The 23,773-nt window shown below is 48.1% G+C and overlaps 2 protein-coding genes across 2 annotated transcripts in view; both read right to left on the minus strand.

Moving 5' to 3' along the window:
- Positions 1 to 23,773, minus strand: part of LOC147116141 (septin-7-like) — an 845,307-nt gene that overhangs the window by 323,502 nt on the left and 498,032 nt on the right. The gene's annotated exons all lie outside the window — the stretch shown is intronic.
- Positions 7,657 to 11,102, minus strand: LOC147116145 (C-C motif chemokine 3-like). Its single transcript, XM_085989499.1, has 3 exons — positions 10,643 to 11,102; positions 8,701 to 8,809; positions 7,657 to 8,600 (listed from the first exon to the last, which is right to left on the minus strand). The coding sequence occupies exons 1-3, from the start codon at positions 10,719 to 10,721 to the stop codon at positions 8,480 to 8,482; spliced, it is 309 nt and encodes a 102-aa protein (XP_085845625.1). The 5' UTR covers positions 10,722 to 11,102; the 3' UTR covers positions 7,657 to 8,479.

The raw sequence follows: 23,773 nt of genomic DNA on the forward strand, positions 1-23,773 counted from the left end.
GGTGTCCCAGAACTTTTCCATATTTTTCATCTCCTGTACGAGACGGTCACTCAACTGTTCTAACTGTTGTCGTACTTTGACATAAGTTTGCGTCCGAGCTCGGTGTTCTTCCGTCATGGATGAATCCTTTGCTTGAACAGGCTCAGAATTCTCTGTCAACCTGGAGTTCTGCTCTGCAGCTTTATTCTTCTTGGTACCATAAGTCCTTCTGCATGTCTTCGTTTTCTTTCCCATCATCGGCAAGTCCCTTTTAGCCTTGTCTTCCATTTTCGACTTGGTCTTATCATCATCCATTTCAGAATCTGAGCTAATAGCTTGCACCGAGTCCCCCCTCATTATGGCTTTTAGGTAATGCCATTCCATGTCTATTTTCTTAATCCACTCCCGTCCTAGAAGTGGTGGTCCTCCCTCAGGTAATACGTACAAGCTCATTCTTGGGTGTTCTTTACCCCTATCTCTCACCTTGACTCTTATTTTCCCCACGGGGTATACGTTATGCCCCGTGTATGTCTGTAATACGAACTTGGTATTTCTTAAAGGTATGTGAGAGAATAGCCGGTGGTAGTCCCTTCAGTTGATGACTGATAGAGCTGATCCAGTGTCCAGCTCCATTCTTACTTGGACTCCAGCTATTTTTAGTATGACCCAGATGGCCTGTAGATCCGTTTCTTTACCCACATTGTGGATTCTCAGACTACCCAGCTCCTGGTTGTTTGGGTCTGAGTCTGAATTCTGTTCGTCTGAACTCTTCTCAGCCACCTTGTGTACCTTGTTGTACTTTTCTGGTGGTGGCTTCCTTTGATTATTGGTCTTTTTCCCGGACCGGCATACCTTCGCGATGTGACCCAGTTTGCCACATTTCCTACACTCTTGGTTCTTAAACCAGCATTGATTCTGGTCATGCATTGTCTTCCCACAACGGTAGCATTTTGTTGTGCTTGAAGTAATTTGGTCCACCCCGAGTGCCGCCGCCTTTAGTTGCATTTCTGCCGTTCCTTTCGCTGCAGCTTCGTGCGATGCAGCTATAAGGACAGCCCTGTCCAGTGTGAGGTCGTTCTCTTCCAGTAGTCGCTTCTGCGTCCCTTCTTTGGACAATCCGCATACGAACTTGTCCCGCAGCGCTTCTGTCAGATTCCCTCCGAACTGGCAGTATTTCGCTAGCCTATGCAGTTCGACCAAGTATTCCGCATTGCTTTCGTCTTTCTTCTGCGTTCTTGCGTAGAATTTGAATCGTTCAGCCAGCATCAGCAGTGTGGGGTTCAAGTGGTCCTTCAGCACAGCCACAATCTCTTCGAAGGTCTGATCCGCTGGTTTATTTGGTGCTATTAGATGCTTCAAGAGCCCGTATGTTTTTGCCCCCATCGAGTTTAGCAATGTTATCGCCTTGTCGTCTTCCTCTATTTTGTTGGCTTCGCAATAGATCTCTATGCGTTCCACGTACGTGGCCCAGTCTTCTATTTCAGAATTAAAGTCGTTAATATTCCCTCGCTTAGGCATCTTTCTTCCCTTGGTAGCAGCACCAGTATTTCTTTAAGTATTCTTATTTATTTGTTTGTTTCTAAGATGGCGGTTTTCCCGCGAAATCGGCGGTTTCCCGCTCTTTCCTTCTCTCCCCGCCCACTTCAATGGCGGTATGTCAATCAAGATGGCGGTTTTCCCGCGAAAATGGCAGTTTCCCGCTCTTCCTTTCTCGCCCCGCCCACTTCAATGGCGGTTTCCTGCTTCTGGCGTCTTCTCCGCCTAATGGCGGCTTCCCGCGTTTCTTCCCGGTGGAAGGGGTACGCTTCCCCCACAGCGGACAGGTTCAGCCGCTGGCTGGCTACCGCACAGCTCCCCTTACTCGGCTATGTCTTTTCCTCCCGCCCGCACGGCTCTACCGGCGCTGGGTACACCCCGTTAACGGAGGACAGTTCAGCCGCTGGACTGGCTCTCGCGCAGTCTCCCTCTCCGTACCCGGCTCTGTCGCTCTCTCACCCGCACGTTCGGTGCTACCGGCCCTGGGTACCCCGTTGGTGGAGAGCAGCTCAGCCGCTGGACTGGCTCTCGCGCAGTTTCTCACCCCGTTTTCGGCTGTGTCTCTCACCCACTCCCGCACGTTCGGTTTTGCCGGCTCTGAGTACCCCGTTGGTGGAGAACAGCTCAGCCGCTGGACTGGCTCCTCGCAGTCTCTCTCTCCGCACCCGGCTCTCACCCGCACGGTTCCCATTCGCCTCCCCAGCCCTCTCGCAGACCGGTGTTTCCCTCCCCGGCTGTGGTTGGGTTTCTCTTCCCGCGCCTACTCGCAGGCTCAGCGCTTCGTGGCTGCGGTCGCTGCCCGGATTGTTCCCGCCGATCGCGGTCCGGCTGTCACCCGACGCCGTTGGACCCGACTTTTGGCCGGCACAGCTCCCCCTCGACCGAGGTCGAGTGCTCTGCCCTTATCCTCCGGATACTTCTACACCTTCCCCTACTCACAGTCTCTTCGGCCGCCTTGTTTCTTGCTGGTTGGCTCACTCCGCGCCGTGGCAGAAGGGTAGTCAGTGCCTGTTGCTGATACAGCTTTTGTTGTTAGTCTTCCTGCTTTCTGTTGTTGCAGCCTCGTGTTTTCTTTTGGTAGCACGACGAGGGCGGTTGTCTCTCTTCGACGCTCTTCGTTGCTTTTGGTAATCTTGCCGCAGGGTACGATCGGACTCGTCGCCACTGTAAAGTCTGTGGGTTGTGCAGTTAATAAATACACAGACTTCAGAAGTAACAAACAAACAGGTCTTTACTATTCGAAGGTCCGGGTGAATCTGCCCCAGCAATCCTGCTACAACACTTATATACTGGTGTGGTCACTATCGGTATTACAGTATACAGAAGCCAAACAAATAGTGCCACACCTAAAGTAGTTCCCTTAAAGGTGAACGGTTACATTCAATAGTTCCCTTAAAGGTAGGCGGGTACATACACTACAGGTATAACTCCAGCTAGTGGAGTGTTCTCTCCCCGATTCCCATTGGCTTCAGTTTTACTAGGGCTCTTTGACGCCACACTCGGTCAAATGCTGCTTTGATGTCAAGGGCAGTCACTCTCACCTCAGCTCTGGAATTCAGCTCTTTTGTCCATGTTTGGACCAAGGCTGTAATGAGGTCGGGAGCTGAGTGGTCTTGGCGGAACCCAAACTGGGCATCAGTGAGCAGGTTATTGGTGAGTAAGTGCCGCTTGATAGCACAGTCGATGACACATTCCATCACTTTGCTGATGATTGAGAGTAGGCTGAAGGGCGGTAATTGGGATGGTTGGATTTGTCCTGCTTTTTGTGAACAGGACATACCTGGCCAGTTTTCTACATTGTCGGATAGATGCCAGTGCTGTAGCTATACTGGAACAGCTTGGCTAGAGGCACGGTTAGTTCTGGAGCACAAGTCTTCAGTCCAACAGCCGGGATGTTGTCGGGGCCCACAGCCTTTGCTGTATCCAGTGCACTGAGCTGTTTCTTGATATCACCTGAACTGAATCAAATTGGCTGAAGACTGGCTTCTGTGATGTTGGGGACCTCAGGAGGAGGCCGATATGGATCATCCACTCGGCACTTCTGGCTGAAGGTGGAGGCAAACACTTCAGCCTTGTCTTTTGCACTGACGTGCTGTGCTCCACCATCATTGAGGATGGGGATATTTATGGAGCCTCCTGCTCCCATTAGTTGTTTAATGGCCCACCACCATTCACGATTGGATGTGGCAGGACAGCAGAGTTTTGATCTGATATCTGATCCGTTGATTGTAGGATCCCTTAGCCCTGTCTATAGCATGCTGCTTCTGCTGTTTAGCATGCATGTAGTCCTGTTTAGCATGCATGCAGCTTCCCCATGTTGGCACCTCATTTTTAGGTATGCATGGTGCTGCTCCTGTACACTCCTTATTGAACCATGGTTGGTCCCCTGGCTTGATGTTAATGGTAGAGTGAGGGATATGCCGAGCCATGAGGTCACAGATTGTGGTGGAATACAATTCTGTTGCTGCTGATGGCCCACAGTGCCTCATGGATGCCCAGTTTTGAGCTGTTAGATCTGTTCTGAATCTATCCCATTTAGCACGGTGGTAGTGCCACACAACACGATGGAGGGTGTCGTCATTGTGAGGACTGGACTTTGTCTCCACAATGACTGTGTGGTGGTCACTGCTAATACTACCATGGATAGATACGTCTGCGATAGGTAGATTGGTGAGGACGTGGTCAAGCAGGTTTTTCCCCTTGTGTTGGTTCTCTCACCACCTGTCACAGGCCCAGACTGGCAGCTATATCCTGCAGGACTCAGCCAGTACTGGTGCTACTAAGCCACTGCTTGTTGATGGACACCCAGCATACTCTCAGTGCTTTTTCCAAGTGGTGTTCAACATGGAGGAGTACTGATTCATGAGCTGAGGGAGGGCAGTAGGTGGTAATCAGCAGGAGGTTTCCTTGCCTATGCTTGACCTGAAGCCATCTGGGGTCTGGAGTCAATGTTGACTCCCACTCCTACCTGACTGTATACCACTGTGCCACCACCCCTGGTGGGTCTATGCTGCCGGTGGGACAGGACATACCCAGGGATGGTGATGGAGGAGTTTGGGACATTGGCTGAAAGGTATGATTCTGTGAGTATGACTATGTCAGGCTGTTGCTTGACTAGTCTGTGGGACAGTTCTCCCAATTTTGGCACAATACTCCAGATGTTTGAGAGGCAGACTTTGCAGGGTCGACTGGGCTGGGTGTGCCGTTGCCGGTGCCAAGGTCAATGCCGGCTGGTCTTACTGTGTTTCATAGCAGTTTGTTCCAACTGAGCGGCTTGTTCGGCCACTAGAGGGCAATTAAAAGTCATCCACATTGCTGTGTGTCTGGACCGGGTAACAACGGCAGATTTCCTTCCCTAAAGGACATTAGTGAACCAAATGGTTTTTACGAGAATTCAATAGTTACCATTACTGATGCTAGCTTTTTATTCTAGATTTATTTAATTAACTGAATTTAAAATCCCCAGGTGGGATTTGAACTCGCATCTCTGTATCTTTAATCCAGGCTCTCTGGATTACTAGCCCAGTGACATCACCACTATGTCACCATTCCTGATATGTAGACCCTCACATTTCTGGTATCATCCTTGTAAATCTTTTCTGCACCCGCTCCAGTGCCTCTATATGCTTTTTATAATATGGCGACCAGAACTGTACGCACTACTCCATGTGTGGTCTAACCAAGGTGTGATACAGGTTTAGCATAACTTCCCAACTTTTCAATTCTATCCCTCTAGAAATAAACACTAGTGCTTGATTTGCATTTTTTATGGCTATGCTAACCTTTGGCGCAACTTTTAGTGATTTGTGTATTTGTGCTCCAAGATCTCTTTGTGCCTCTACCCCACCTAGACTCACACCCTCCAAGTGATATTCTTCCTACCAAAATATAATACCTCACATTTGTCTGTGTTGAACTTCATTTGCCAATGATATGCCCATTCTGCAAGTTTATTAATGTCCTCCTGTAGTTTGTTGCAGTCCTCCTCAGTAGTGACTCAGTATCATCCGCAAATTTAGAAATTGTGTTTTTGATTCCTAAGTCTAAACCTTTAATGTAAATTCGGCCACTGTGAATAGTTACCCTTTACTCCCACTCTCTGCTTTCTGTCTTGAAGCCAGCAAGCAATCCATTCTGCTACTTGTCCCCTGGCTCCGCATTCTCTGACCTTATTCATTAGTCTATTATGGGGTACCTTATTGAAGGCTTTTTGGAAAATCTAGATAAATTACATCTACTGTATTACCATTGTCTACACTCTCTGTTACCTCTTCAAAAAATTCAATAAGGCTGTTCAAGCATGATTTCCCTTTTGAATTGCATACTGACTATTCATTATTATACTTTTCATTTCTAGATGTTCTTCTATTCTCTCCTTTAGTAGGGATTCCATTATTTTTCTACCACAGATGTTAAGCTGACTGGTCTATAATTCTCTGGATATGTTCTAGCTCCATTCTTAGATATAGGTATATTGACCAGGATCGGGGAGAACTCCTCTGCTCTTCTTCAAACCCGATAAAGATATTAAACTTTCCGTTACATTTCGTAGAGAGACACAAGAATGAAAGAGTCGACGAAGGTTGCATTCTCTGCTCTCTGTGAAAGCGGGTAATATTGTTCATTTCTCTGTGTGACTATTGCTTAAGACATTGTGTCGAGACTCGGTCGACCTCAATAGATTATTTGCAGTCAGAAGTTGGTGTCATGTCCAAGAACCTTACTGTAGCCAGGAATATTCAGTTCCCAATCCTCCCATTCTTTGAGCCAGCTCTCTGTTCTTGCCACTATAATCACAGTCCCATGTGGCGACCTATACCTGCAGCTCACCAACCTTATTTACCACGCTCCATGCATTTACGTACATGCTCTCCAAACGCATCTTAGTCTGCGTAGCATTGCTGCTCTATCTGGTCCCTCCTATTTCTGGACTGCTCTTTATTCTAATGCAGTTTGTCTCTCCCAGTTCTCGATGAACCTTGTTTCTCCATCTGATGCTTCATCCTCTCTGATGCACCATTACTCCAGCCACGCATTAACCTGCCTTGCCTTACTGTTCCTATACTCACTAGCACGTGGCACTGGGTGAATCCAGAGATTACCACCTTTGAGGTCCTGGACTACCCTCCTCCTGAAACTGTCTGGCGGACCTCATCTCTTTTCCTGCCTCTGTCATTGGTTCCCACATGGACCACAACTTCTGGCAGTTCCCCTTTTGCCCGCAAAATGTTCTGCACTCATTCAGTGATGTCCTCCACCCTGGCACCAGGAGCAGAGGCACAATGTTATAATAACGGTCCAAAGGGAATTGGATAAATACTTGAGGGGAACATTTGCAGCTCTATGGGGAAGGAGCAGGGACGTGGGATTAATGGGCCGAATGGCCTCCTTGTTTGCTGTATCATTCTATGATTCTATAAAGGGATCTAGAGTTAGAAACACAAATCATTAAATGTATCAATGCAGCTTCACAAAACCATTAAAAGTATAATCAAAGCACTGGTGTTCATTTCTAGAGGAACAAGAACAATCAAATTCAAAAGCTGAGAACTTATGTTAGACATGTATCGAACCTTGGTTAGACCACACTCGGAGTACTGTGCACGGTTCTGGTCTCCATATTCTGAAAGGGTTTGATAGGGTCGAAACTAGGGACCGTAAATATAACAGTCACTAATAAATCCAGTAATGAATTCAGGAGACACTTCTTCACCCAGAGAGTGGTTAGAGTGTGGAACTCGCTACTACAGGGAGTAGTTGAGGTAAATAGCATAGATGCATTTAATGGGAGGCTAGATAAGTACATGAGGGAGGAAGGAATAGATGGTTATACTGATAGGGTGCGATGAAGAGGGGTGAGAGGAGGCCCTTGTGGAGCATAAACACCGGCTTGGACCTGTTGGGCCGAATGGCCTGTTTCTGTGCTGTACAATCTGTGTAATTGTATGTCAGGCAGTATAACTCCTTTCTCACCATCCACACTGCCTCGGCCAATCAGCTCGCTCAGTAAATATATCAATAGAAAGTGCCAAATGCATGAACGCTGAAATGAATGCGAACGTGTTTGTCTGTGGAATACAAATGAAGGAGGAAGCTGGTCACAGACGGACAACAACAGGCACATTCTTCAAAAACCTCCTTTATTTCACGGCCACACTTTCAACTCAGAAACATCAGGAGCTGAGAAACCAGCAAAACAATGAGGAAAGTGACGGTGTAAATATTCAAAGCACGGTGATTATCAATGGAATCAGCGCCCACCGATTCCCAGGATTACTGCACGTCACGGCAATCTGTCCAACTGATCCCAAAGGGCCACATCACACTCAATCTGGACACAATTTCTATTCAGGATCTTCTGACTATATTTTAATATTCTCCATTTTCTTCTCCTGCAACTGCCCTCATACCCGGTCCTCAGGATGTGCCCCCAGACCCTACACACCCCTCCTTGTATCAGCCCTCCGCCTCCCAGTGTCTACCACACCCCCTCCCAGTGTCTGGCCCCCTCGCTGCGAGTGTGGGTGCTGTAGCTCGGACTTTCTGCTCCATGCCCGGTGCACTCGGGGGGCTGAGGGACAAACGCCAGTGAAATGTCGGAACAGATTGTCTGCACTGATCTTTCCCCAGTTGAATGTTCTGGAGGTGGGATGTCAGCCGATGGAATATTGCCCTATCTCAGACACACTGTTCCGAGTGTTTCTTGTTGGTTTGTACCCATATTTACACAGTTACACAAGCTTGTTTTAGTCACTTTTGGTGAGTGTAGTTGACTCAGGGAAAGTTAATTACCATCCAGTATCTTTAGTATTAATTATCACATAAACTGGAAAATTACAAGTAATCAGAGAATCGGTTTGTGGAGCCAGTCCTGAAACATCTTTTACATTATGTCTCTGACCCAGCAGAATAAAGTGCCACTTCAACAGTCAGGTATTTTAAATGGTTTAAAGGGGCTCTGTTTTCAATCCCTTCTTCTCTCAATCTCTTCAATCCTCAGTCTGCTTTCCAGATATTGCACTGCGGTTTTAACCCATTCCTCACTGGCTTTAGTGCAAATTTTCATATTCCGCTTGTTTGTAAAACTGAAACAGAGAAATGAGGTGTGATTATCGGAGATTCACAGACACCAGCTCCAAACCTTTGATTTAAGCACACTCGGAAACAACATGTTTAAACACTTACATGATAGCGGGAGTGGAACAGCCAGTTGTTGTCTTGTAGCTTGCAAGCCTTTTATGAGGAATACGAGTGGTCTTAAATGTCTCGCAGCACTCGAATGTAATGGTGCCAGCTGGCAAGAGAGGGAGGAATGGACACAGTTAAACCCTGGAGGATATCACAATAGGATACTCACTGAATGTAAAAACATGGAGGATAATGTTACTTAGATTTACATAGAATGCACAGCACAGAAACAGGCCATTCGGCCCAACTGGTCAGTGCCAGTGTTTATGCTACACACAAACCTCCTCCCACCCTACTTCATCTCACCCCATCAACATACCCTGCTGTTCCTTTCTCCCTCGTGTGTTTATCTAGCCTCCCCTTAAGTGTATATATTCTGTTCGCCTCAATCACTCTGTGGTAGCGAGTTCCACATTCTAACAACTCTCTGGGTAAAGAAGTTTCTCCTGAATCCCCTATTGGATTTATTAGTGACTATCTTACATTGTTGGCCCCTAGCTTTGGTCTCCCTCTCAAGTGGAACCATCTTCTCTACATCTAGCCTATCAAAACATTCCATAATCTTATCAGGTCACCTCTCAGTCTTCTCTTTTCTAGAGAAAAGAGCCCCAGCCTCTTCAGTCTTTCCTGTAAAGTATATCCTCTCAGTTCTGGTATCATCCTTGTGAATTTTTTTGCCCCTTCTGCAATGCCTCTATATCCTTTTAAAAAATGGAGACCACAACTGTGCAAGTTTAACAGAACTTCTCTGCTTTTCAATTCTATCCCTCTAAAAATGGACTCATGCTTTGTTTGCTTTTTCATGGCCTTATTAACCTGTGTCACTACTTTTAGTGAACTCTGTATCTGTACCCAAGATCCCTTTCCTCCTCTACGCCATTGAAACTCTTTTTTCCAAGGAGTATGTGGCTTCATTATTCTTCCCACCAAAATGTAACACCGCACGCTTATCTGTGTTGAAATTCACTTTCCGTTTCTGGGATCTCCGATTTTAAAGCGGGTGCAGGAAGAAAGAGACCCAGGGGTTCACATACACAAGTCTTTAAAGGTGGCAGGACAAATTGATCACGATGTTAAAAGCATGTGTGATCCTGGGCTTTATAAATCAAGGCAAGGCAGTTATGCTGAACCTTTCTAAATCACTGGTTAGTCCTCAGCTGGAGTATTGTGTCCAATTCAGGGCACCACACTTTAGGAAGATGTCAAGGCCTTAGTCAAGGTGCAGAGGAGATTTACTGGAATGATTCCTGGGATGAGGGACTTCAGTTATGTGGAGATACTGGAGGAACTGAGATTGTTCTCCTTAGAAATTACAACAGAATTCTCTGTTGTTATTTCAGATTTCCAGCATCCACAGTATTTTGCTATTGTTGTCCTTAGAGCAGAGAAGGTTGAGGAAAGATTTAATAGAGGTGTTCAAAATCATGATTGAGTAAATAAGGAGAAACTGTTTCCAGAGGCAGAAGGGTCGGTAACCCGATTGAACACAGATTGAAGATAATTGGCTAAATAACCAGAGGGGAGATGAGGAGAATTTTCTTTGCGCAGCGAGTTGCTGTGACCTGGAATGCACTGCCTGAAAGGATGGTGGAAACACATTCAATAATACATTTCAAAAGGCGTTTGGATAAATACTTGGTGAAAAATTTGCAAGGCCACGGGGAAAGAGCAGGGGTGTGGGACTTATTGGATTATTCTTTCAAAGAGCCGGCACAGACACGATGGGCCGAATGGACTCCTTTTGTGCTGTGATTGGATGATTCTAATTGCTGCTTCACAGTACGGAGCTTCCTTTGAACAGAGTGAGGAGGAATCAATACACTGAGCGCTAATAAATAACAGTCCATGGAAACCAGCAGTGGATTTGTACCATGTTTTCTAACAGTTTTGTTCATTGTCAGGTTCTAGGAGAATATTGGAATAAGGAGCTATCTCTTACCTGGTGCAGCAGCAGCATCCTGGATAGAGCAGATAAGCAGTGCTCCCAAAACAGCAGCCACGCAGAGTACTGTCTTCATCTTGTCCTTTCCCCAAGTTGGAAGCGCTCAGTGTTGACGAGTGAGTGCAGGGTGAGGAGTGAGTTGTCACCTCACGGTCACCATGGGTTTATATAGTATGAAAGTGCACAGAGTCAGCAATACGGAGGTTTCCTGGAACTTCCCCCATTCAGCAGCAATGGAAGTTCTCCCGTGTAATCGCCCCGTCATTCCCGTGTTGCCTGAAATGGGAAGTACAGGTAGTTCTGTGAATGGGAGTTCTTGGGTTAAGCAGCATGGAATGAGCTGGGAACTTCCCCGGCCTGTGTTTCTCAGTACAGTGTCAGCTCATTTCCCTCAGGCAATCTCACAACTTCTGTGCCTGAGGGAAGGAGGAAGGCCAGTGATGAGAAGGGAGCTTCCTCATTGAGCCATTCCGCACTGAGCACTCTCTGGAACACAGCTCTGAGCGGGCAACGAGCTTAACTTCAAAATACAACAGGGCACGTAGAAATGGAAGAAAGACTTGCATTTCCATAGCGCCTTTCACCACCTCAGCACGTCCCAAAGTGCTTTACAGCCAATGAAGGGCTTGTGAAGTGTAGGCACTGTTGTAATGTAGGAAACGCACCATCCAAATTGTGCATAGCAAAATCCCACAACGTGCAATCAGATGCTGTGGTGTAGCAGGGACTGTTGGTAAACCAAGGCCCTTAAGTATATCATTTAACTGTAGTGGAATTGGTGGGATTAATTTGATTTAATTTAATTTCAATTAATTAAAGGGTAAGTCATGGCAGGAGAGCTCGGCCCTGTGGTATGTTTCTCCTGTGCTAAGTGGGAACTCAGGGACACTTCCTGTGTCCCTGACAACCATGTGTGCAGGAAGTGTGTCCAGCTGCATCTACTGGCAGACCGCATTGCGGCGCTGGAGCTGCGATTGGATACATACTGGACCATTCGCGATGCTGAGGACGTCGTGGATATCATGTTTAAGCAATTGGTCACACCGCAGGCAAAGGTTGCACAGGCAGAAAGGGAATGGGTGGCCAACAGGCAGAGTAGTAGGCGCAGGCAGGTAGTGCAGGAGTCCCCTGCGGATATCCCCCTCTCAAACAGATATACCACTTTGAATACTGTTGAGGAGGATGGCTTATCAGAGGAAGGCAGCAGCAGCCAACTTCCTGGCACCAGGAGTGGCTCTGCTGCACAGGATGGGAGGAAAAAGAGGGGTAGAGCTATAGTAATAGGGGATTCTATTGTAAGGGGAATAGATAGGCGTTTCTGCGGTCGCAAACGAGACTCCAGGATGGTATGTTGTCTCCCTGGTGCAAGGGTCAAGGATGTAGGATGTCTCAGAGTGGCTGCAGAACATTTTGGAAGGGGAGGGCGAACAGCCAGTTGTTGTGGTGCATATAGGTAAAAAACAGGATGAGGTTCTAAAAGCTGAATATAGGGAGTTAGGAGGTAAATTAAAAAATAGGACCTCAAAGGTAGTAATCTCAGGATTGCTACCAATGCCACGTGCTAGTTAGAGTAGAAATAGAAGGATATTTCAGATGAATACATGGCTAGAGGAATGGTGCAAGGGGGAGGGATTCAAATTCCTGGGACATTGGAACTGGTTCTGGGGGAGGTGGGACCAGTACAAACTGGATGGTCTGCACCTGGGCAGGGCCGGGACTGATGTCCTAGGGGGAGTGTTTGCTAGTGCTCTGGGGGAGGGTTTAAACTAAAATGGCAGGGGGTTGGGAACCTGAGCAGGGAGACAGAGGAAAGGGAAACAAGGATAAAAGCAAAAGATAGGAAGGAGAAAAACAAAAGTGGCAGTCAGAGAAATCAATGGTTTAAATCAAACATGCCCACAGTAAATAATAATTCTAATAGGTCTAAGAGCGTTAAAAAAAACCACAAGCCTGAAGGCTTTGTGTCTTAATGTGAGGAGCATTTGTAATAAGGTGGATGAATTAGCTGTGCAAATAGATGTAAAGGAATATGATTTGATTGGGAAAATGGAAACATGGCTCCAGGGTGGCCAAGGTTGGGAACTCAGCATCCAGGGGTATTCAATATTCAGGAAAGATAAGCAAAAAGAAAAGGGAGGTGGGGTAAAGAGGAGATTAACACAATTGTAAGGAAGGATATTAGCTCTGATGATGTGGAATCTGTATGGGTAGAACTGAGAAATACCAAGGGGCAGAAAACGTTAGTGGGAGTGGTATATAGACTTCAAACAGTAATGGAGGTTGGGGAGGGCATTAAAATGGAAATTAGAGCAGCGTGCAATAAGGGCACAGCAGTCATCATGGGTGACTTTAATCTACATATAGATTGGGCTAATCAAATTAGTAACAATACTGTGGAGGAGGAATTCCTGGAGTGTTTACGGGATGCTTTCCTGGACCAATATGTCAAGGAACCAACCAGAGATCAGGCCATCTTAGACTGGGTATTATGTAATGAGAAAAAATTGCTAATTAATCCTGTTGTATGAGGCCCCTTGGGTCGGAGCGATCATAATATGATAGAATTCTTCATTAAGATAGAGAGTGAAGTAGTTGACTCAGAGACTAGGGTCCTGAATTTAAATAAAGGAAACTATGATGGTATGAGGCACGAGTTGGGTAGGATTGATTGGGGAATGTCACTCAAAGGGTTGACGGTGGATAGGCAATGGCAAACATTCAAAGACCGAATGGATGAACTACAGAATTTGTTCATCCCAGTTTGGCATAATGTGGTAAACCACTGTTATACCTGCCTGTGGGTGTGTTTGTATTCCACTGTGTACATGTCTGTACATGCCTCGGCTGACTCCTCCCACGAGTCCAGGTATAAAGGTGACTGCTCCACAGTCCCTCTGTATTCTGGACTGGTCGACCACTCGAGGCACACCTTCATTCTCTTGTTAATAAAAGCCTGTTAGTTACTCGCTTAACCTCAGTCTTTTGAGTAATTGATAGCGCATCAATTTTATTAACAAGATTTTTTATAATGGAGAAGATCCTCACACCAGCATGCCTGGACTTAGACCATCAGGAGGCGGACGCATCCACCAAGTTTGCTCACTGGCTTAACTGCTTTGAAAGATTCCTGATCGCCTCCGCTGCAGCGGTCAAATCGGATGAGGGCAAACTGGATGTCCTGACCTCCCAAGTGAACCACCGAGCGTACTCGGTCATCCAGGACGTGGCCTCGTACACGGCTGCTCTCAAGCTCCTCAAGGACCAGTACACGCGCCCAGTGAACGAGGTGTATGCCAGGCACCTTCTGGGGAGTCGTAAACAACAACCTGGGGAATCGACCGAGGAATACCTTCAGGCACTGTCTGTGCTTGGCCGGGCCTGTGGTTGTAAGGATGTAAAGGCCGCCATGTACACAGAGGAACTTATCCGGGACGCTTTTGTAGCGGGCCACAGGTCCAATTACACCCGACAGCGACTGTTGGAGCAGAGTGACCTCGACCTCAACAAGGCCTCTGAACTCGCACTATCATTGGACGCAGCCTACCGGGGCATGGATGCCTACTCCTCTGCACCGTGGACGCCATGGGGAACGACAGCCTGGGACACGGTAGGACCGTCTCATAGCGCTGTGCCGCCCCAGCCACATCCCAGCAACGGCCCAACTACTGCAGCAGTGTCCCAAGGCCAGAAATGCTACTTCTGTGGCCAGGCCAAACACCCCAGAGCGCGCTGCCCGGCGAAAAATGCGATCTGCTCGGGCTGCGGGAAGAAGGGACACTACGCCAGCGTCTGCAGGGCCAAAGCCACCCCGAACCCCAGCAGCGCCGTGTGTGGGCCGTGCGGGCCGCCATCTTGGGCCTCCCCAGCCATGTGCGAACCACCGGAACAGCAGCCATTTTGGACGCCTCCAGCCACATGGGGATCATGGACGCCGCCATCTTGGACGCCAGCCGGGACGCAGCAGGCCCCCAACACCGCCTCATCTGATACCCGCAGCGACACACCGACCCGTACGCTGGCCTCCATTATGCTGGACCAAGCGAGACCGCACCAGCTGGCCCGGTCCACAATGGACATTAAGGTAAATGGTCATGAAACAACCTGCCTTTTTGACTCTGGGAGCACGGAGAGCTTCATCCACCCCGACACGGTGCGGCGTTGCTCTCTCCCAGTCCTGCCTGCGCACCAGCGGATTTCTATGGCCTCCGAGTCCCAGTCGGCGGACATTGGCGGCTACTGCGTGGTGACACTCTTAGTAGATGGGACTGTGTACGATCATTTTAAACTTCTGGTCCTGCCCCACCTCTGCGCTGCCGTTCTACTGGGGTTAGATTTTCAGTGCCATCTTAAAAGTGTTACGATGGCGTACGGTGGACCCCTCCCCCCACTCACAGTCCGCAGCCAGCAGCTTCCAAATTACCAGGTGCAACCTCTCCACACTCAGAGTCACCCCAACCCCACTGTTTGCTAACCTCACCCCCGACTGTAAGCCCATCGCCACAAAGAGCAGGCGATACAGTGCCGGGGACAGGGTTTTCATTAAAACCGAAGTGGAGCGGCTCCTGAAGGAGGGGATTATTGAGGGCAGCACCAGCCCCTGGTGAGCCCAGGTTGTGGTCGTTAAGACCGGCGAGAAGCAGCGCCTGGTCATCGACTACAGCCAGACAATAAATCGCTACACCCTGCTGGACGCTTACCCACTCCCCCACATAGCTGATATGGTCAACCAGATCGCGCAGTACCGCGTCTTCTCGACCATTGACCTGAAATCAGCGTACCACCAGCTCCCTATCCGCCCTGAGGACCGCCAGTATACTGCCTTTGAGGCAAACGGCCGCCTGTATCACTTCCTTAGGGTTCCCTTTGGCGTCACCAATGGGGTCTCCGTCTTCAAAAGGGAGATGGACCGGATGTTCGATCAGAATGCGTTGCAGGCCACTTTCCCATATCTGGACAATGTGACCATCTGCGGCCATGACTTGCAGGACCATGACGCAAACCTCGAAAAATTCCTCTGCACCGCCCAACTCCTGAACCTGACGTATAACAAGGAGAAGTGCATATTCCGCACAACCCGCCTCGCCATCCTTGGCTGTGTTGTGGAACACGGAGTCATCGGTCCCGACCCCGACCGGATGCGTCCCCTTATGGAACTCCCACTGCCCCACTGCCTCAAGGCCCTGAAGAGGTGCCTAGGGTTTTTCTCCTATTATGCCCAGTGGGTCCCCTACTATGCGGACAAGGCCCGTCCGCTGATCAAGTCCACCTCTTTTCCCTTGATGGCAGAGGCCCGCTTAGCCTTCCACCGTATCAAGGAAGACATTGCCAAAGCCACCATGCACGCAGTGGATGAATCCATCCCCTTCCAGGTGGAAAGCGACGCGTCCGACTTTGCCCTGGCCGCTACCCTTAATCAGGCGGGGAGACCCGTGGCCTTCTTTTCACGAACCCTCCAGGGCCCGGAGACCAGACACTCCGCTGTTGAGAAGGAGGCCCAGGCTATTGTGGAGGCTGTGCATCATTGGAGGCACTACCTGGCCGGAAAACGATTTACCCTGCTCACTGACCAGCGTTCAGTTGCTTTTATGTTTAACAACAAGCAGAGGGGCAAAATCAAAAACGACACGATCTTGAGGTGGAGAATCGAACTTTCCACCTACAATTACGAGATCTTGTACCGGCCCGGGATGCTCAATGAACCCCCGGATGCTCTATCGCGTGGCACCTGCTCCAGCGCGCAGATCGATAGACTGCGAGCCCTCCACAATGACCTCTGCCACCCGGGGGTCACCAGGTTCTTCCACTTCATCAAGGCCCGCAACCTGCCTTACTCCATTGAGGAGGTCAGGACCATGACCAGGAACTGCCAAGTCTGCGCTGAGTGCAAACCGCACTTTTATAGACCAGACAGGGCTCACCTGATAAAAGCCACTCGCCCCTTCGAGCGCCTGAGCGTTGATTTTAAAGGGCCTCTCCCCTCCTCCGACCGCAATGTGTACTTCCTCAACATTATTGATGAGTACTCCAGCTTCCCGTTCGCCATCCCCTGCCCGGACATGACCAGTGCAACGGTCATTAAATGTCTGAACGACCTCTTCACCCTGTTCGGTTTCCCCAGCTATATCCATTGCGACCGGGGCTCATCATTTATGAGCGATGAACTCCGTCAGTACCTGCTCGCTAGGGGTATTGCCACAAGCAGGACCACCAGTTACAACCCCCGGGGGAACGGACAGGTGGAAAGAGAGAATGCGACAGTTTGGAAGGCCGCCCTGCTAGCCTTAAAGTCTAGTGGCCTTCCGACCTCCCGCTGGCAGGATGTGCTCCCCGATGCGCTCCACTCTATTCGGTCACTGCTCTGCACTGCCACTAACGCCACCCCTCATGAGAAAATGTTTGTCTTCCCAAGGAAGTCCACATCGGGGACATCGCTACCGCCATGGCTGACGTCCCCAGGGCCGGTCCTACTGAGACGACACGTGAGGACCCATAAAATGGACCCCCTGGTCGAGAGGGTCGACCTCTTCCATGCCAACCCCCAGTATGCTTACATTGCGTACCCGGACGGGCGGGAGGACACAGTCTCCTTACGAGACCTCGCACCCTCGGGGGCCCCAGTAACCCACTACCCACTACCACCCCCCCGCGATCCAATATCCAACCCCAGCAGACGGCACGCCTGGGCCCCGCGACCCGCTCGACACCCACGAGGACTACACACCAGTGCCCCAGCCTACGCGGGACTCGACGCCGGAAGCTTCACTACCCCTCCCGTCGCCACGTCGATCACAGCGGCAGACAAGACCTCCGGAGAGACTCCAATACACAAACTTTTAATACACTTCACCCCGCCGGACTCATTTTTAAACAAGGGGTGAATGTGGTAAACCACTGTTATACCTGCCTGTGGGTGTGTTTGTATTCCACTGTGTACATGTCTGTACATGCCTCGGCTGACTCCACCCACGAGTCCAGGTATAAAGGTGACTGCTCCACAGTCCCTCTGTATTCTGGACTGGTCGACCACTCGAGGCACACCTTCATTCTCTTGTTAATAAAAGCCTGTTAGTTACTCGCTTAACCTCAGTCTTTTGAGTAATTGATAGCGCATCACATAAAAATAAAACAAAAAAGGTGACTCAACCGTGGCTAACAAGGGAAATTAGGGATAGCATAAGATCCAGGGTCAAGGATATCACTGAGCGGCTGCAGGGCATTCTGGAGGGGGAGGGTGAACAGCCAGAGGTCGTGGTCCACATTGGTACCAACGACATAGGTGAAAAGAGGGATGAGGTCCTGCAGCAAGAATTTAGGGAGCTAGGTGAAGGATTAAAGAGCAGGACCTCAAAGGTTGTAATCTCTGGATTACTCCCGGTGCCACGTGCTAGTGGGTATAGGAATGGGAGGATAGAACAGATGAATGCGTGGCTAAAGGGATGGTGCAGGGGGAGGGCTTTAGTTTCCTGGATCACTGGGTCTGCTTCTGGGAAAGGTGGGACTTGTACAAGTCGGACGGTTTACACCTGAACCAGAGGGGAACCAATATCCTTGCGGGGAGGTTTGCTAGCACTGTTGGGGGGGTTTAAACTAACTTGGCAGGGGGATGGGGTACAGAGTGGAGCTATAGTAGGGGGTGATTTACAGCCAAATACAGAGGGAAAAACAAGTCAGCTGGGAAGGCAGAGCAAATATGTGAAGGCAAAAGGGAATATGGCAGGGCTGGAAGGCATTTATTTTAATGCAAGGAGTCTTGCAAATAAGGTGGATGAACTGAAGTTGTTGTTGAGCACATGGGAGTACGATATTGTTGCTATCACGGAGACATGGTTGAGGGAGGGTCAGGACTGGCAGCTCAATATTCCGGGGTATAGAATCTTCAGGCGAGACAGAGGGGGGTGTAAAAGGGGAGGGGGTGTTGCAATATTAATTAAGGAGTCAATTACTGCTGTAAGGAGGGATGATATATTAGCGGGTTCCTCTAATGAGGCCTTATGGGTAGAACTTAAAAACAAAAAGGGGGCAAGCACTTTGCTGGGAGTGTACTATAGGCCCCCAAACAGTCAGGGGGAGATAGAGGAACAGATATGTAGGCAAATCTCAGAGAAGTGTGAAAATAATAGGGTAATAATAGTGGGGGATTTCAACTTCCCCAATATAAATTGGGATAGTCAGAGTGTGAAAGGCTTAGAGGGTGCAGAATTCTTAAAGTGCATCCAGGAGAGCTTTTTGAGCCAACATGTAGAAAGTCCTACAAGAGAGGGGGCGGTACTGGACCTAATTCTGGGGAATGTAGCCGGGCAAGTGGTGGAAGTATCAGTAGGAGAGCATTTTGGCGACAGTGACCATAATTCGGTGAGATTTAAGGTGGTCATGGAAAAAGACAAAGACGGCCCGGAAATAAGGGTTCTAAATTGGGGGAAGGCCGATTTTAATATGATAAGGCAGGATCTGGCCAAAGTGGACTGGGAGCAGCTACTTATAGGAAAATCCGCATCAAAACAGTGGGAGACTTTCAGAAGGGAAATAGAGAGAGTACAACGCCAACATGTTCCTGTAAAGGTCAAGGGTGGGACCAACAAGCAAAGGGAACCTTGGATGACAAGGGATATACAAAAATGCATTAGAAATAAAAGGGGGGCTTTTGGCAGTTACAAAAGACTAAAGACAGAAGAAGCCCTAGAGGAGTATAAAAAGTGCAGGGGCATACTTAAAAAAGAAATTAGGAGGGCGAGGAGGGGCCATGAAATAACACTGGCGAGCAAAATAAAGGAAAATCCTAAGATGTTTTATAAGTATATTAAGGGCAAGAGGATAACCAGGGAAAGGGTAGGGCCCATTAGGGACCAAAGTGGCAATCTGTGTGTAGAGCCAGATGATGTAGGCGGGGTTTTAAATGAATTTTTTGCATCTGTGTTCACTATGGAGAAAGACGATGCAGACATAGAAATCGGGCAAGGGGACTGTGACATACTTGAACATATTAGCATCGAGAGGGAGGAGGTGCTAGTGGTTTTAGCAGGCCAAAAAGTGGATAAATCCCCAGGTCCGGACGAGATGTATCCCAGGCTGCTGTGGGAGGCAAAGGAGGAGATTGCAGGGGCTCTGACACAAATTTTCAGAACCTCTCTGGCCACAGGGGATGTACCAGAGGACTGGAGAACAGCTAATGTAGTACCATTATACAAGAAGGGTAGCAGGGATAAACCAGGGAATTACAGGCCAGTGAGCCTAACATCTGTGGTAGGGAAATTATTGGAAAAAATTCTGAGGGACAAAATTAGTCTCCACTTGGAGAGGCAAGGATTAATCGGGGATAGTCAGCATGGCTTTGTCAAGGGTAAATCATGTCTGACAAATCTGATTGAATTTTTCGAGGGGGTGACTAGGGGGGTGGATGAGGGAAATGCTGTGGATGTGGTTTACATGGACTTCAGTAAAGCTTTTGACAAAGTCCCGCATAGGAGACTGGTCAAGAAGGTAAGAGCCCATGGGATCCAGGGTGCCTTGGCGCGTTGGATCCTAAACTGGCTGAGTGGCAGGAAGCAGAGGGTGATGGTCGAAGGTTGCTTTTGTGACTGGAAGCCTGTGTCCAGTGGGGTACCTCAGGGATCGGTGCTGGGTCCCTTGTTGTTTGTGATCTACATAAATGATTTGGATGAGAATGTAAAAGGTATGATCAGTAAGTTCGCAGATGACACGAAAATTGGTGGGGTGGTAAATTGCGAGGAGGAAAGCCTCAGGCTACAGGACGATATAAACGGGTTGGTCAGATGGGCGGAAAAGTGGCAAATGGAATTTAACCCTGAAAAGTGCGAGGTGATGCATTTTGGACGGACAAATAAGGCAAGGGAATACACAATGAGTGGTAGGACCCTAGGAAGTACAGAGGGTCAGAGGGACCTTGGTGTACATGTACATAGATCCCTGAAGGCAGCGGAACAGGTAGATAAGGTGGTTAAAAAGGCATATGGGATACTTGCCTTCATTAGCCGAGGCATAGAATATAAGAGCAGGGAGGTTATGATGGAGCTGTACAAAACGCTGGTGAGGCCACAGCTGGAGTACTGTGTGCAGTTCTGGTCACCTCACTATAGGAAGGATGTGATTGCTTTGGAGAGGGTGCAGAGAAGATTCACCAGGATGTTACCTGGGATGGAGCGCCTCAGCTATGAAGAAAGACTAAACAGGCTGGGGTTGTTTTCCTTGGAGCAAAGAAGGCTGAGGGGGGACCTGATTGAGGTGTACAAAATGATGAGGGGCATAGATAGGGTAGACAAAGAGGAACTTTTCCCCTTAGTAGGGGGGTCAATAACAAGGGGGCATAGATTCAGGGTAAGGGGCAGGAGATTTAGAGGGGATTTGAGGAGGAACTTTTTCACCCAGAGGGTGGTTGGAATGTGGAACTCAATGCCTAAAAGGGTGGTAGAGGCAGGAACCCTCACAACATTCAAGAAGCATTTGGATGAGCACTTGAAATGCCATTGCATACAAGGCTATGGACCAAATGCTGGAAAATGGGATTAGACTGGACAGGGAGGGATGGACGGCGCAGACACGATGGGCCGAAGGGCCTCTTTCTGTGCTGTAAAACTCTATGACTCTATGACTCTATGAGAGGACATATAAATTGGCCAGAAAAAGCAGTAAACTTGAGGATTGGGAGCAGTTTAGGATTCAACAAAGGATAAAGGGATTAATTAAGAAGGGGAAAATAGAATGAGTGTAAGCTTGCAGGGAACATAAAAACTGACAGTAAAAGCTTTTATAGATATGTGAAAATAAAAAGATTGGTGAAGTCAAGCGTAGGTCCCTTGCAGTCAGAATCAGGGGGAATTTATAAAGGGGGAACAAAGAAATGGCAGGCCAATTAAATACATATATTGGTTCTGTCTTCACAAAGGAGGACACAAATAACCTCCCAGAGATGTCGAGGAACATAAGGTCTGATGAAAGGGAGGAACTGAAAGAAATCAGTATTTGTAGGGAAATGGTGTTAGGGAAATTGACGGGATTGAAGGCCGATAAATCCCCAGGGCCTGATAATCTACATCCTAGGGTACTTAAGGAAGTGGCCCTACAAATAGTAGGTGCATTGTTGATCATCTTCCAGCATTCGATGGAATCTGGAACAGTACCCATGGATTGGAGGGCAGCTAATGTTACCCCACTATTCAAAAAAGGTGGTAGAGAGAAAACGGGGAATTACAGACCAGTAAGCCTGACATCGGTAGTGGGGAAAATGCCAGAGTCCATTATAAAAGATGTAATAGCAGAGCACTTGGAAAACAGTGACAGGATTGGACAAAGTCAACATGGATTTACAAAAGGTAAATCATGCTTGACTAATAAGAACATAAGAACATAGGAAATAGGAGCAGGAGTAGGCCAATCGGCCCCTCGAGCCTGCTCCGCCATTCAATAAGATCATGGCTGATCTGATCCTAACCACCAATCCACTATCACAGAACCATCTCCTGAATCGAACAGAATTAGACACGAAATAGGAGCAGGATCAGGCTACACGGCCCCTGGGCCCGCTCCACTACCCACAGGGCCATGACCGATCCGAACCTAGACTCATGTCCAAATTCCTGCCCGCTCCCCGTAACCCTTAATTCCCTTTACTTCTAGGAAACTGTCTATTTCTGTTTTAAATTTATGTAATGATGTAGCTTCTACAGCTTTTTGGGGCAGCATATTCCATGGATCTACCACCCTCTGAGTGAAATAGTTCCTCCTCATCTCAGTTTTGAAAGAGCAGCCCCTTATTCTAAGACTATGCCCCCTAGTTCTAGTTTCACCCATCATCGGGAACATCTTCCCCGCATCCACCCGATCCAACCCCTTCACAATCTTATATGTTTCAATAAGATCGCCTCTCATTCTTCTGAACTCCAATGAGTAGAGTCCCAATCTACTCAACCTCTCCTCATATGTCCATCCCCTCATCCCCGGGATTAACCGAGTGAACCTTCTTTGTACTGACTCGAGAGCAAGTATGTCCTTTCTTAAGTATGGACACCAAAACTGTACGCAGTATTCCAGGTGCGGTCTCACCAATACCTTGTACAACTGAAGCAATACCTCCCTATTTTTATATTCTATCCCCCTAGCAATGAAAGCCAACATTCCATTGGCCTTCTTAATCACTTGCTGCACCTGCATACTAACCTTTTGAGTTTCGTGCACCAGGACCCCCAGATCCCTTTGTATTTCAGTACTTTCCAGTTTCTTGCCATTAAGATAATAACTTGCTCTACGATTTTTCCTGCCAAAGTGCATAACCTCACACTTTCCAGTATTGTATTCCATCTGCCAAATCTCTGCCCACTTACTTAGCCTGTCTATGTCCCCTTGCAGGTTTTTTATGTCCTCCTCACTCACTACTTTCCCTCCCATCTTAGTATCATCTGCAAACTTTGATATGTTACACTCGGTCCCCTCCAAATCGTTAATATAGATTGTAAAGAGTTGGGGACCCAGCACTGACCCCTGCAGAACACCACTAGTTACTGATTGCCAGTCTGAGAATGAACCATTTATCCCAACTCTCTACCTTCTGTTAGATAGCCAATCCTCTATCCATGCCAGAATATTACCCCCAATCCCGTGATTTTTTATCTTAAGCAATAATCTTTTGTGTGGCACCTTGTCAAATGCCTTTTGGAAGTCTAAATACACTACGTCCACTGGTTCCCCTTTATCCACCCTATATGTTACTTCCTCAAAGAACTCCAGCAAATTTGTCATAAAACCATGCTGACTTTGTCCTATTAAATTATGATTATCCAAATGTCCTGTTACTGTCTCCTTAATAATGGACTCCAAAATTTTACCTACCACAGATGTTAGGCTAACCGGTCTATAGTTTCCAGCTTTCTGTCTACTGCCCTTTTTAAATAAGGGTGTTACATTAGCAGTTTTCCAGTCTGCCGGGACCTTTGCCGAGTCCAGGGTGTTTTGCAAAATTATTACCAATGCAGCCACAATCCCTACCGCCACTTCCCTCAAGACCCTAGGATGTAAGCCATCAGGTCCAGGTGATTTATCCGCCTTGAGTCCCATTATTTTACCGAGTACCACTTCCTTAGTGATTTTGATCGTGTTTAGCTCCTCCCCCCCTTTAGC

This window comes from Somniosus microcephalus, chromosome 6 (assembly GCF_052327205.1).
Source record: "Somniosus microcephalus isolate GS21.2 chromosome 6, FLI_Smic_1.0, whole genome shotgun sequence".
NCBI classification, from domain to species: domain Eukaryota; kingdom Metazoa; phylum Chordata; class Chondrichthyes; order Squaliformes; family Somniosidae; genus Somniosus; species Somniosus microcephalus.